The sequence below is a fragment of the Mucor velutinosus genome, assembly GCF_035048745.1.
Source record: "Mucor velutinosus strain NIH1002 chromosome Unknown tig00001540, whole genome shotgun sequence".
NCBI classification, from domain to species: Eukaryota; Fungi; Mucoromycota; class Mucoromycetes; order Mucorales; family Mucoraceae; genus Mucor; species Mucor velutinosus.
This window is the reverse complement of record NW_027041893.1, coordinates 755,873-768,407: the sequence shown is the minus strand read 5'-3', so window position 1 is coordinate 768,407 and position 12,535 is coordinate 755,873. Positions and strand designations below refer to the sequence as shown.

General features: G+C 41.0%; 6 protein-coding genes across 6 annotated transcripts; 3 read left to right on the top strand and 3 right to left on the bottom strand.

Moving 5' to 3' along the window:
- Positions 1–129: 129 nt before the first annotated feature.
- Positions 130–1,821, bottom strand: ATC70_004355 (uncharacterized protein; the record flags this gene model as incomplete). Its single annotated transcript, XM_064823659.1, has 4 exons — positions 130–454; positions 510–1,006; positions 1,061–1,677; positions 1,731–1,821. The coding sequence occupies 4 exons, from the start codon at positions 1,819–1,821 to the stop codon at positions 130–132; spliced, it is 1,530 nt and encodes a 509-aa protein (XP_064688484.1).
- A 2,108-nt stretch (positions 1,822–3,929) lies between these two features.
- On the bottom strand, positions 3,930–5,123 carry kap95_1 (karyopherin Kap95; the record flags this gene model as incomplete). The annotated part of the gene is made up of 1 exon (XM_064823658.1): positions 3,930–5,123. The coding sequence occupies one exon, from the start codon at positions 5,121–5,123 to the stop codon at positions 3,930–3,932; it is 1,194 nt and encodes a 397-aa protein (XP_064688483.1).
- Positions 5,124–5,787: 664 nt separating this feature from the next.
- On the top strand, positions 5,788–7,282 carry GCN5_1 (histone acetyltransferase; the record flags this gene model as incomplete). Its single annotated transcript, XM_064823657.1, has 6 exons — positions 5,788–5,884; positions 5,936–6,042; positions 6,108–6,159; positions 6,221–6,337; positions 6,395–6,889; positions 6,966–7,282. The coding sequence occupies 6 exons, from the start codon at positions 5,788–5,790 to the stop codon at positions 7,280–7,282; spliced, it is 1,185 nt and encodes a 394-aa protein (XP_064688482.1).
- Positions 7,283–7,834: 552 nt separating this feature from the next.
- Positions 7,835–9,308, top strand: BIM1_2 (microtubule integrity protein mal3; the record flags this gene model as incomplete). Its single annotated transcript, XM_064823656.1, has 4 exons — positions 7,835–8,015; positions 8,072–8,761; positions 8,818–9,072; positions 9,124–9,308. 4 exons carry the CDS (start codon positions 7,835–7,837, stop codon positions 9,306–9,308), a joined length of 1,311 nt encoding a protein of 436 aa, XP_064688481.1.
- Positions 9,309–9,658: 350 nt separating this feature from the next.
- Positions 9,659–10,753, bottom strand: BIM1_1 (microtubule integrity protein mal3; the record flags this gene model as incomplete). Its single annotated transcript, XM_064823655.1, has 5 exons — positions 9,659–9,677; positions 9,738–9,959; positions 10,016–10,098; positions 10,168–10,408; positions 10,470–10,753. The coding sequence occupies 5 exons, from the start codon at positions 10,751–10,753 to the stop codon at positions 9,659–9,661; spliced, it is 849 nt and encodes a 282-aa protein (XP_064688480.1).
- Positions 10,754–10,946: 193 nt separating this feature from the next.
- Positions 10,947–11,579, top strand: ATC70_004350 (uncharacterized protein; the record flags this gene model as incomplete). The annotated part of the gene is made up of 4 exons (XM_064823654.1): positions 10,947–11,007; positions 11,065–11,181; positions 11,241–11,365; positions 11,424–11,579. 4 exons carry the CDS (start codon positions 10,947–10,949, stop codon positions 11,577–11,579), a joined length of 459 nt encoding a protein of 152 aa, XP_064688479.1.
- Between the last annotated feature and the right edge of the window lie 956 nt (positions 11,580–12,535).

Sequence of the window (12,535 nt, the reverse complement as noted above, 5' to 3'; positions counted from 1 at the left end):
GCGACAATGCTCTGGGATCAAATAACCAGATTCAATTGCCTTTTGGCACCTGTCGTTATTTAGCCTATAAATGTATTTATTATGGCAGTATCGTCTTGACTAGACTTGATATGTAGTCAAAACGAACAGCTATTGCGCTAACAATGTGCTATCACTGCTATTTGCTGAATCCGCTGATGTGTTGGCTCTACTTGCGAATACCAAAATCCATTTCATATTGGTCAACATGTATTTCAAAGCCTTGGTCCATAGTTCATCTTGATTGAATTGTATACGAATGGATAGGTCTCCAATTTTATCTTTGTTGATTCTGTAGGGGAGTCTCAAGCTCTTGTCTCTATCTTCTGCGTAATCCGTCAGCTGCTTCAAACAGTTTAATACAGCCACCATAGCATGATCAAATCGTCTATTCAAAAAGAACATTTTGTTGATACCAAAATCTCCAGAACCGTATCTATAGCCGAATTTTTGTTAGACGTCCAAATGCAATGCACCACTAGTCAACTTACAATTCATAAGATACGACGCTATCACCATCCACTTTCTCGATTCTTGAGAAGGATCCCATGGGCACTAATCGATACATTTTGAACTGGAATTTGAGTTTACTGGCAACTGTATACAATAACAGCAATGTTTGACCCCAAGCAGCGTTGATTTCACTCCATTCCACTTGATGCGAACTTAATCGACCCAACCTGAATCCATTGATAGTGCCAAAGGGGCCGTCATGCGATATACAAAAGGCATCATTGTATACCACCGTCTTTTGCAGTCGCTCGTATTCCTTTACATCATGATCGTATTTCAAGTTGATGGAATCTCTTTCGTTTTGAAACTGCTGTAAACTGATCTGATACTCATTGGATTTCTCCCAAAACTCTTCTTCTTGCACATCCAGACCCCTCATTTCCTTGTTCAATGCTTCCAGTTCCTCGTCTAATGCTGCTTCCTCTTGCTGCAATTTTAGCAGCTCTTCTGATGCCTCTTTTTCAGCCAGTTTCAACTAAGGGTTTCATTGAGATTAGTCATGCATTTTATCATACACATAGTTACATACATCCTGCACTTGTTTCACAAGCTCAATTTCCTCTTCTTTGGTTACCCGGTTATCTTGCACCTTTTTGAGGAATTCAATATAGCAATCCCGTTCAGTAGACACATCGTTCATCTGTTCTCTGAGTAATTCGATGAATAAATCCACACATTCCTGGCACATGGGATGGTCTACACTTGATTTGGATGACATGATTTCAAACAATCTGTTGGCTACTTTGAGTCTCTCAGACCATCCACTTGGAGGTGTCTCGCCTGTAGCTGAATTGCTGGTTGTCATGATGGGATTGGTAGCTTGTAACGTAGCGATATCACTTGAATTGAATGTATTATGGCTACTTCTCTTGGTAGAGAGAGTGGAGTTCGTGTTGCTGGGAATAAGGGAGGGGGTATTGGCATTAGATTCTACATGCGGCAAGAGGACATAAGATTCGGAAGGTGCTGGATAGCTATCTCGTTTGTGATTACTGCTGTTATTGTAACCAGAAAGACTAGGCGACAAAGGTGATGGCTTGATGCCAACAAGTCGAGTGTTGAGTGGTGTAGGTGGCGATTTGGTATTTTGCGACAAACGACGTTTTTGAGCGTCTTTCTCATACTGTTCCTCAGACGTCAATGGAGCTGTTACAGATGGTGAGTACTTGATATAATGTAGGAACAAGAGCGATAACTACCTATCAGCATGTCCACAGAAGCTGGGTCTAAGTTTGCTAGTGAATCATCAATCCTTAGAGGTTGTTTGCATCGTAAGCATTTAAAGGCCATTTTTTTTTGTAAAGAGAAGGAAAGATGCAAATTGGACTGGTTGGATTGTGGCATAAAAGTGAGTTGCAATCTGTTCCGCTCTTCCAATGCCACGTGATTAACCAAGCAGATCAGATGCACTGCCATCATCCAATACCTCTATCCAGCTAGTATATAATAGAATTTGGCATTTTAACTGTCTTGAACTACTAAGATGGTTTCAATAACTAATTATGACCTATGGATTTTGCTCTTCTAGGATGCCCCATGTCTCTATCGATGAGAAAAATGTAATCTCTAGTAGACAACCTTTATTATTGCCTTTTGTAACTCGAAAATGTGCAAAATACAGCGTAATTTGTGTCAATTTGGGCGATGATTTCTCGTGTTAGCGGCTGTTTTAGACCGCCAGAATAACACCAAACAATTGCTCTAATCTGGCAGTTACTTATTGGCACTATTGCTTAGCTTTTTGGGGATCCAAAAAACATGGACAAAATTCGACCAAAAAGCATGAGGGGCACCTCATGGTTTTCATCGAAAATCAAACGATCGCGTTTTTGACCTTGAAAATGAAGACTTTTACTATGATATGTGTTGGATCAAAATGTTTCTCTCAATCCAAAGCAACCCTTGAAACCACTTTTATGAGACTTTCATATGCGAAATATGGCTATTTTCGCTAAAAATTTCATTTCATATTTTATTACATTGCTCAGTAGTTTCAGTAAAAACACTCATCACAGTTAGCACCATCGGAAGCGCCTTGAAAAGTACTTCAAGAATGTATTAGGAAGCGTAGGGTGATCATGACAGTTTGTATAGTCGAATATTAGAGATTAAATTAAAGAAGTCGAAAAAAGACAATATTTGTCCAATCTTGAACAGAAACAAATAAACTGGGTTTGAATTGATTTTGGCGACGGGTGGCATTGCTGCTGGCTGACCTAAATGCCTTTCTGCTGATGACAATGATGATTGCGATGCTGATTAATTAGGGATCATGGAATTGAAAGGACAATTGCTTAACGCAAATACTTTTTTTTTGTGAAGCTTTGACTCATGAAGGCGTCTTTTGCAATGACAATGTCTCAAAAAAATCTCTGTAGATCTTACGCAAGTCCTGTATTTACCTATGGCCAGCTTCATGTTACCATCTTAAGAGCATCAGCAGCAGCGAATGGTGTGACGATTCTACTATCAGAAAATGGAGATTGTGATGTACACATGCTGCGTAAAACTTGAGTTTTCTTTCATATCGTCTCAATAATAGGCTTTGTTTGATATCAGTGTAAGCAAAAAGGGTGCTAAGGGAGATACCTCCTCCTCCTCCTGGCTCTAACATAACCTTCTTCTATTAATAATTGGTTGTTTAAAATCTATTTGATAAACCAAAATTTTATTATATCTGTTTAAAATGTCTCCAGCGAAAGCCTGCAGGGCGACGCTGACACCGAACGTAGCGAAGTAGATTGGCTAGTTTGAAACATACTATATACTAATTGATCTTCTTTTTCACTCGGTCAGCACTGCAAATATGGACCCAAACTCAGTTAACCAAAATGGAGATTACTTCAACTAGAACAGATAGTAGCACAATCAAGCGCCCAACCTTCAGCAGAGCCACAGAAATTCCGTAACGTCAACATGGATGCCGATGATGAAGAGACCACCTCTGCTCTTCATTCTCTAAGAATTAAACCATCATACTCTTGGTCTCCTACACCATTTCTTTCCGAAGTCCTTGCTTTGGACTCATCACTTTTTCCAACGCTATCTTCAAATGCTTAAGGATTGTCGCAATGTATTACTTAATGTCTCTGCTCAAATCAATGATATGCGTAATAACTTTGCCTTTCAGTCTATTAACCCTTCTTTCTTATCCAGTGCCTCGATAAGTGCTAGTAATAATAATTTTATTGTGTCATTTGCTGATTTCCAAGCTGCTTTAGTTCAACAAACTACCACATTTCAGGCACTTAAAACTGCTAGTGCTCTTCGTAGTTGTAGTTGCACAGAAACAACTCAGACGAGAGCTGATCATTTTATTAAATGCCTTCTATAAAGACAGCGAAAAAGAAAGGGAAAACAGAGGGGGTGTATTATACAAATGATTTCTGCCAATTTACTTAAACTTCTATAATCCTGGAAGCAGCTTTTCTCAATCTGTTCATAACAGCCATTCCCTCCCTATCTTCAGAAATACCTTCCACAAAGATGAGATCCACAGCCTGAGTATCCAATTCACGCAAGCCCTTGAACATGCCACGAGCAACTTCCTCAGGATGTCCATGACGGCCCATTTGAAGAGACACGCACTCAACATTATCAGTGGTGGACGTTGTCTCCCAAACTGCATCATGGCCATCTTGAGTTGTTCTCAGTATGCCAATCTTGGATACACCTACACCAGATGCTTGAATGGCCTTTAATTGCTCCTTCCAGACTCTATCAAACTTTGTGTCAAATGCTGTATCTACTTCTTCCTTGCGATCAATCAAAATGACCATAGCTTCAGGCGAATAATGACGGTACTTCATGCCGGGTGTGGTAGGTGCTGCCTCCAGTTGTTTATCCACAAAATGCTTTCTGTACACTTGCAGGTTGTTCATGCCTTGTACTTGATTCAATGCTTCATAAGTCAATCCACCAGGACGCAAAATAGCTGGAGGACTACGAAGCCCATCCAAGACAGTGCTTTCGACACCCACATCACATGCACCTCCATCCAAAATCAAGGGAATACGGCCTTGAAGATCGTGAAACACATGGCTTGCGAGTGTAGGTGAAGGTTTGCCGGATGAATTAGCAGAGGGAGCGGCTAATGGGAAGCCACATGCTTCGATCAGGCTACGCGCAACAGGGTGAGCTGGGAAACGGACAGCGACAGTTGGATGTCCACAGGTAACAGAGGTTGGGATCATGGGTGATGCAGGCAGGATGATGGTCAATGGGCCTGGCCAATGCTGTTTAATGACGGGCATGTACACTTCGGGTACATGGTTGTCAGGCAAAATACTCTTGAGCATGTCAATGGAGGACACATGCACAATCAAGGGATTGTCCTGGGGTCTGTTCTTGGCAGCAAAGATCTTGGAGACAGCATCTGCATTCAAGGCATTGGCAGCAAGACCATATACAGTTTCTGTAGGGATACCGATGGCTTCGTTCTTGGACAACCAAGCAACAGCCTCCTGGATGGCCTGCTTATCGTGTTCGCTGGTAATGACACTGATGGCATTCTGCTCGGGAAACTCGCTGTGTGTTGCGTTTTCAAAGGTGAAATTGGATGCGCTCACTTTGCGTACTTGAGTGTCGAACATGGTGGAATAAAAGGATCGTTGTAGTAGTCGTATAGATGGTAATGAAGCAGTCCGAAAGGGAAGCCGCATGTAGTAGCTGTTGTATAACGAGAAGAAAAAAAAAAAAAAAAAAAAAAAAAAAAAAAAAAAAAAAAAAAACTGGAGAAAATGACAAATCATCCTCTTGTCTAATGTTGTAACACACACACACTGGGATTTCTAAGCCACTCATCGAACTGATTTCAAGGCACAGTTTCAATTCACTTGTCATGAAGAAATAGTAATTGAGAATGCTACTGATTTCGATAGAGTTGTGTGTCTACTCTTGGTTGGTATCAATGTAAGTGATAGCTAGTGGTTACATGTCGACAGTTGAATACGGTCAAATTGACATTTCTTCTCTGATCACATCATAAAGCATTGCTGCTTGCTGCCTTCCTTAGAATATGATTTGGCATCAAGAATAGGGATATGTATTCAAGCTCATGTAGATACCTATCACCTGCATTGGTCCACATAAGCTTCCAGCATAGCATTGACACGCAACATGGCATATCTCACTTGTACAACAACCTGGTTGGTTTGCAGAAGCGGAGAGGGGAAAGAGGCACGATGGAACTTGAATTCTCGTGGTGAATTTACACTTCTTTTTCCTCATCTCTTTCGAATTAAATAAGCAAAAACCATGCTATCCAACTCGTTCGTGAAGCGTTTTCGAAAACTGGATGCGTACGCTAAAACATTAGACGACTTTCGAGTGCGTACCGCGACTGGTGGAACAGGTAATGTCTAATCCATGTTGTTCTCATTCACACTAATCTGAACAACCTCAGTGACTCTGGTGAGTGCTGTTACCATCTTGTTGCTTGTCTTGTTTGAAGTGATTCGCTACATGACTCCAGTCATGCAATCAGAGATCATTGTGGATGGTGGCATCATGGTAAAATAGTGGAAAAGTTGAACCTGATATGTAGACACACACATTCATCACCATATGAACTACAGGAGAAGCTGCCCATTACCTTTGATATCACATTTCCTCATCTTCCTTGCTATAGTAAATATATGCCATTCCACGCTACAATGCAATCAATGCTTACACACACATTTGCCAATAGTGCTCAGCTTGGATGTCATGGATGAAAGTGGAGAGCATATCAGTGAATATGATCATGATGTATACAAGGAGAGATTGGATGCAAGTGGAAAGACCATATTGAAAGAGAAATCAGAAGGTAGAATATGTACGTGGCAAGCATGGACAACAGGTACTAATAAATCCCCAATCACAGATTTGCGTAACAAGGCAGCGAAAATGGCCATGGCAAATAATGGTGTGGTACCTGACGACTACTGTGGTCCTTGCTATGGTGCCAATGTGGGCGGTGTAGCCAATCCTTGCTGTAACACTTGTGAGGAGGTGCAACGTGCCTATACAGACATGGGATGGAGCGCAGATTCAGACAGTTTTGAACAATGTGTTAGAGAGGGATGGAAGGAAAAGACTACGGCACAATCGCGAGAGGGATGTCGCATGCACGGCACACTGTCTGTCAACAAATTGCGAGGCAACTTTCATTTCTCTGCTGGAAGAGCCTTCAGCCAAGGAGGGTCTCATATTCACGACATGTCGTCCTTCTTGCACAATGAGTTTAGCCAGAACTTTATGCACGAAATCCACCATTTGCAGTTTGGATCTCATGAATACAACACACACAAACAGAAACGAACCAAATCCAGTGTTCTCATCAATCCATTGGATGCTACAAAGTGGGGCAATATGCAAGGTAAGAGAGTGGTGGAATGATAAAAATTGGTTTGGATGGACAAATCAGACATTGACACACACACACACGTATGTAGCTGCCATGATGTATCAATACTTTCTCAAGATTGTGCCTACTGAATTCGACTTTATCAATGGCAAGCAAACCAGAACGTTTCAGTACTCTGTCAGCAAGCAGGACCAACTTGTGAACCAGGGCGGTGGACTGCCAGGCGTCTTCTTCATGCTGGATCACTCTCCCATGCGTATCATCTATTCAGAATCGAGACCCACATTTGGCAGCTTCTTGACCAGTCTATGTGGTATTATTGGTGGTGTATTTAGCGTGGCTAGCATCATTGATAGCGCCTTGTATAGGGCTGAAAAGATATCCAAGCAGAGAAAGGCAATGTAAATAGTAAATAAAGACCCCGTTCCATGAATATCACTTGGTGTAACTGTTGTTAGTGCGAATTCACCCGCTTTTTCGGAGCGACCCTCCACTTGGCTAGTAATGAAATGAAGGGGATGTGTCCTAAAAAACATCTAATTGAGTTTGTTTTCACATTTACTCACGATGGGGGGGCTCTTAATGTACAGCACAGACATTCAGTTGACTGATGCTACTAAAAACATGAGCTCATGAATCAAGTGTTGTATAAATAGAGCACAATAAGACTAAGCACTCGCTGTTTTTATCGTACGGTTCATATATACTCAATGCCTTTCTTCCCCTAGTGTGTGCCTCAGGGGTAATATAATCGCAGCATTGAAATCTCAACTATTTTAGTGTAGCAAGGACGCCATGATTCTCGGATAAAAACGTCATAAGATTTTGCAAGACATGTGAATAGCAATGATACCTTCAAAGTCGTATACACAGTATATATAATGCTCCAACATCTCCTCTCCCCTCCTCTTTTCTCTTTTCTCTAACCTTTTTTGTTTCCACTTGAACATTTCAATCATGTCTATTACTCGTGTACACGCTCGCCAAATCTTTGATTCACGCGGTAATCCTACCGTTGAAGTGGAAGTTTCTACCGCTAAAGGTGTCTACCGCGCTGGTGTTCCTTCTGGAGCTTCCACCGGCGTTCATGAGGCTCTTGAGCTTCGTGACAAGATCAAGACTGAATACATGGGAAAGGGTGAGTCGTTTCATCAAAGAATCAAGGTCATTCAACTAACACATGTCTCATTCTAGGTGTCCTTCAAGCCGTCAAGAACGTCATTGAGATTATTGGCCCTGCCCTTGTTGAATCAGGTCTGAATGTCGCTGACCAAAAGGCCATTGACAAATTCCTCTTGGAACTCGACGGTACCGACAACAAGAGCAAGCTCGGTGCAAATGCTCTTTTGGGTGTTTCCTTGGCTGTTGCTAAAGCTGGTGCTGGTGAAAAGAACGTTCCTCTCTATGTCCACTTTGCTGATTTGGCTGGTTCCAAGCAACCCTTTGTCTTACCTGTCCCCTCTTTCAATGTCATTAACGGCGGCGAACATGCTGGTAACAAATTAGCTATGCAAGAATTTATGATTATGCCCACTGGTGCCGAATCCTTTACTGAAGCCATGAAGATTGGCTCTGAAGTCTACCATCACTTGAAAAATGTCATCAAGGAAAAGTATGGTCAAGATGCCACCAACGTAGGTGATGAAGGTGGATTCGCCCCCAATATTCAGGACAGCCGTGAAGGTCTTGATTTGCTCGTCTCAGCCATTGAGAAGGCTGGTTATACTGGTAAAGTCAAGATTGCTATGGACTGTGCTGCTAGTGAATTCTATATCGATGGAAAGTATGATTTGGATTTCAAGAATCCTAATGCCAACCCTGACGACCGTCTCACTGGTCAACAACTCTCTGAACTCTACAAGTCCTTTGCTGAAAAGTATCCCAGTAAGTTGTGGTTTAGTAGTGCTCGTGTGATTGTGTACTGACTCTGTTCAATCTAGTTGTCTCTATTGAAGATGCCTTTGACCAAGATGATTGGGAGAACTGGGCTCATCTCTTGGAGAACTCTGATTTCCAATTAGTGGGTGACGACTTGACCGTTACTAACCCCAAGCGTATCGCTATTGCCATTGAAAAGAAGGCTTGTAACGCCTTGTTGCTCAAGGTGAACCAAATCGGTACTGTCACTGAATCTATCCAAGCTGCTCTTGACTCTCAAGCTGCTGGTTGGGGTGTCATGGTGTCTCATCGTTCAGGTTGGTAGTCATTTCTATTATGTAAGAACCATTTAACCAACAACTCTACAGGTGAAACTGAGGATTCTACCATTGCTGACCTTGTTGTTGGTCTCCGTACTGGTCAAATCAAGACTGGTGCTCCTTGCAGATCTGAAAGATTGGCCAAATTGAACCAATTGCTCCGTATTGAGGAAGAGTTGGGCAAGAACGCCATCTACGCTGGTGAGAACTTCCGCAAGGCTCATTTATTGTAATTTCCATCATAGAGAATTCACCATATTTTTATGATATGACTCTATGATTCACAATGTAATAACCTATTTTATTCTACATCATTCTTATACACACAATTTATACATATTTTATCAAAAATCCCTCATTTTTATATACATGTCTCCAAAACTCAATTGGAGATGAGCTTTTTTACTGCAGTAAAATATAAAAAGTGCGTCTACTTTTGTTCCAACTATACACAATCGTCCTGAAATTTGTCTTTTTGGATCTGTTTGATACAAGCCCCCTGATCTTTTGATGTGCGTGGAAATGTCATGTTACTTGAATTCAAATGAACTGCTTTATTACACAAAATGCAGGTAGAAATAGCTTATTTACGAGCTTTTTGTCTATAATAACCAGTAAAAAATCAGCCCACCATTGTCATTAAGCAACTACCCACACTTTACCTTGATTCTTTATCGTCTTCCAATACCTTCTTGATCAATTCATCGATTTCGGTGACTTTGAGGATGGCAATTTGTGAACATCTCAATACTTGATCCATCTCTAAAGGTATACCACCTGCTTTCGATAAAGCGCAAATCTCCTTGTGTATGTTCATTGTAATTGTCATGTCGCCTTCCTTTGCTTGCTCCTCAAGATAGCTAGGATCAACAACTAAAAGCTCACTATTCATGCACACATTAGCTGATTTGGATCCATCTATGCTTTGATAACAGCATACCCTTTATCATAAAACGAGAATGTGATACAGATTGGTATATGGTGAATACTCAAGGGCACTGGATTTCTTTGATCGACAGGGTGCTACAAATGCCACATGAGATTTAGCACACGACTCCGTTTTCAAACGATTTCACCATCCATCCTACTTACGATTGTAACTTCTTCACCAGACACTGTAACATCTGGACGTCTGAAATGCAATAAAGCAGTGATGGCCGCTATGGAAGCACAATCCACAAGGTTGCCGTCATGGTCGAGGAACAAGAGATCCACACGGATCTGCCATACTTTTTCGCCTGCAACAATACAGAGGCCTTCTGTGTCAATGGCTCTACTTCTACGCAATGCTTTTTCCACAATTCTACTGATCAAAACCTCTTCCTCTGAACGACTAGATATAAACATGTTGTTAGCATAATGACAGGTGGGTTGAGTGATCAAGTGTACATTACGATCCAGATTCAAAGAATGGAGCAGCCATAGGAGAGATCTCTGTGTTGATCAGGAATTGACCTTCTGTGGGCTTGTCTGCCATGGGACGAACCACTTCAGCAGAGACATTGGCTGCTACTCGAGTTCTACCAAGCTGCACTTCGACGTAACCAAAATCCAACCCCAATTTGATGTCGAGAGAACGCATGTCGTACACTTCACGGCCATCGACACGTCTACCTTGTCTGAGAGACTCCAAGAGGAAATTGACCTCATTGACACTAGGAATCGCTTCTCTCACCATGTTACTATATTGTTGACTGTAAAAGAGAGAAAAAGAAATGTAGTGTGCTGATGCCCAAATGAAAAGGCTTTTCCATCCCAAGATGACTTTAGACAAGTCGCAAGAGTCACTGTTTAGAGTCACATTACAATGCCTTTCCTCTAGTTTTTTTCACCTTTCTTGTGATATAAACCCTTCTTTTGTTGCATCAAACATGTCTAGTACAAACCATTCATCGGATCTCTTGAACGTGAACGGCAAGAACAAAGCACTTGGTATAGCATGCAAATGCTGGACTCATACACTCAATGAACTCACAATGTCTAATTTAGATGAGCTTGTCAATACCAACAGTAATGCAAACAAAAGCAACAAAAGCATCAATGACATTTCATCCATGTTGATTGATTCAGAGAGCAAAAAGACATTTCCGGTTGGACAAAGCGATAGTATGTTCATTCACAACTTGGAGTTATTTAGATACACATTTCCTAATCTTGCATGTCAGTTTTATCCAGAGTACAAGCCTTTTTACCTCAATTGAAGAATGCCAATGAACAGCTCAAAAAATCAGATCCGTCTAAATTAGACATTGAAAATGTGGATGAAGAAGACGGCCAATACATTGAAATGGTAAGATGACGGATTCAGGTGAGTTGCTTAGACAGTAGACTGACTTGATCATGACTAGAATCTTGGATTGGGTGTTTACGAGGAAAAGAAGCCAGGACAATTGGATAGCGAAGATGATGAGGATGAGGATAGTGATGAGGAGAAATTGATTATACCCAATAGTGCACCTGTTGAAAAATCAAAGAAGCCTTCGATTGAAATGCTGGATGAATAGATAGTGTTGGCTTGATCCGGATCATGGTTTCTGCAAGAAGAGGGGAATAAACCCTTTTCTGATCTCGTAACGTAGGCCTCCACTAATTTTGAAAATATTCGACAATAAAACCAGGTGGTATTGGTTAAGCTTCCACAATGGGGATACCCTAGACACATTGCTTTGAATAGCTATTCCATTGTTATATGGCTCCCGAAAACAGTGCCATTTTGATATCTCTCTTGAGACATGCTTGTTCTTCCCAAAATACTTCATCACCGTAGTGCACCTTAGATTTTCTCCTTTGAATATATATCCGTTGATGCTTTGCTTTTTGAACTGCAACTCTTTCCACAGCGACATTTTCTTTTCATCAAATCGTGAACAATATGTCAGAAAACCGGCACAAGAGAAGTTCGGAAAGTGAAGCGTCTACGAGTGCAGGTGGCCCCAAATGACTTGGTATCATTCCGCTACTGACTTTGGTAAGTCTATGCCTGCCTGTGCTTTTTGATTCAGAGCGCGTTTGTCTTTCGTTCATAACTAAGATAACTGACAATACAACTTTATGGGAATACAAGGATATATTTCTGGAACACTTATAAGATTTGAAGATGAAAAAAATTGCAGAAAAGGCAGCATATTGAAGAGCTTTTTCATTTCATGGCAATTTACAACTTAAAAACTAGGCTCAATGACAAAAACACTGTTCTCGTTGAATTGAAGCATGCAATGCTATACCATAGTTTTCAACAATAATTAGAACGATTGTCTGGTGGTGGGTTAGCCAGAATAATACTGTTATTGCAGTAACAACGCGAACAACATTGTGCTGAGTGCAGTGAAATCAGGTTTAAATAGATTTCACAAAAAAAATAAAGCAAAGGTAAAATACAATAGAAATCAACTGTATTTTATTTTGTGTATAAAATGAACTGAAGATCCTGGAATTGAGTAAAAAAAGAAGAGTATTTATA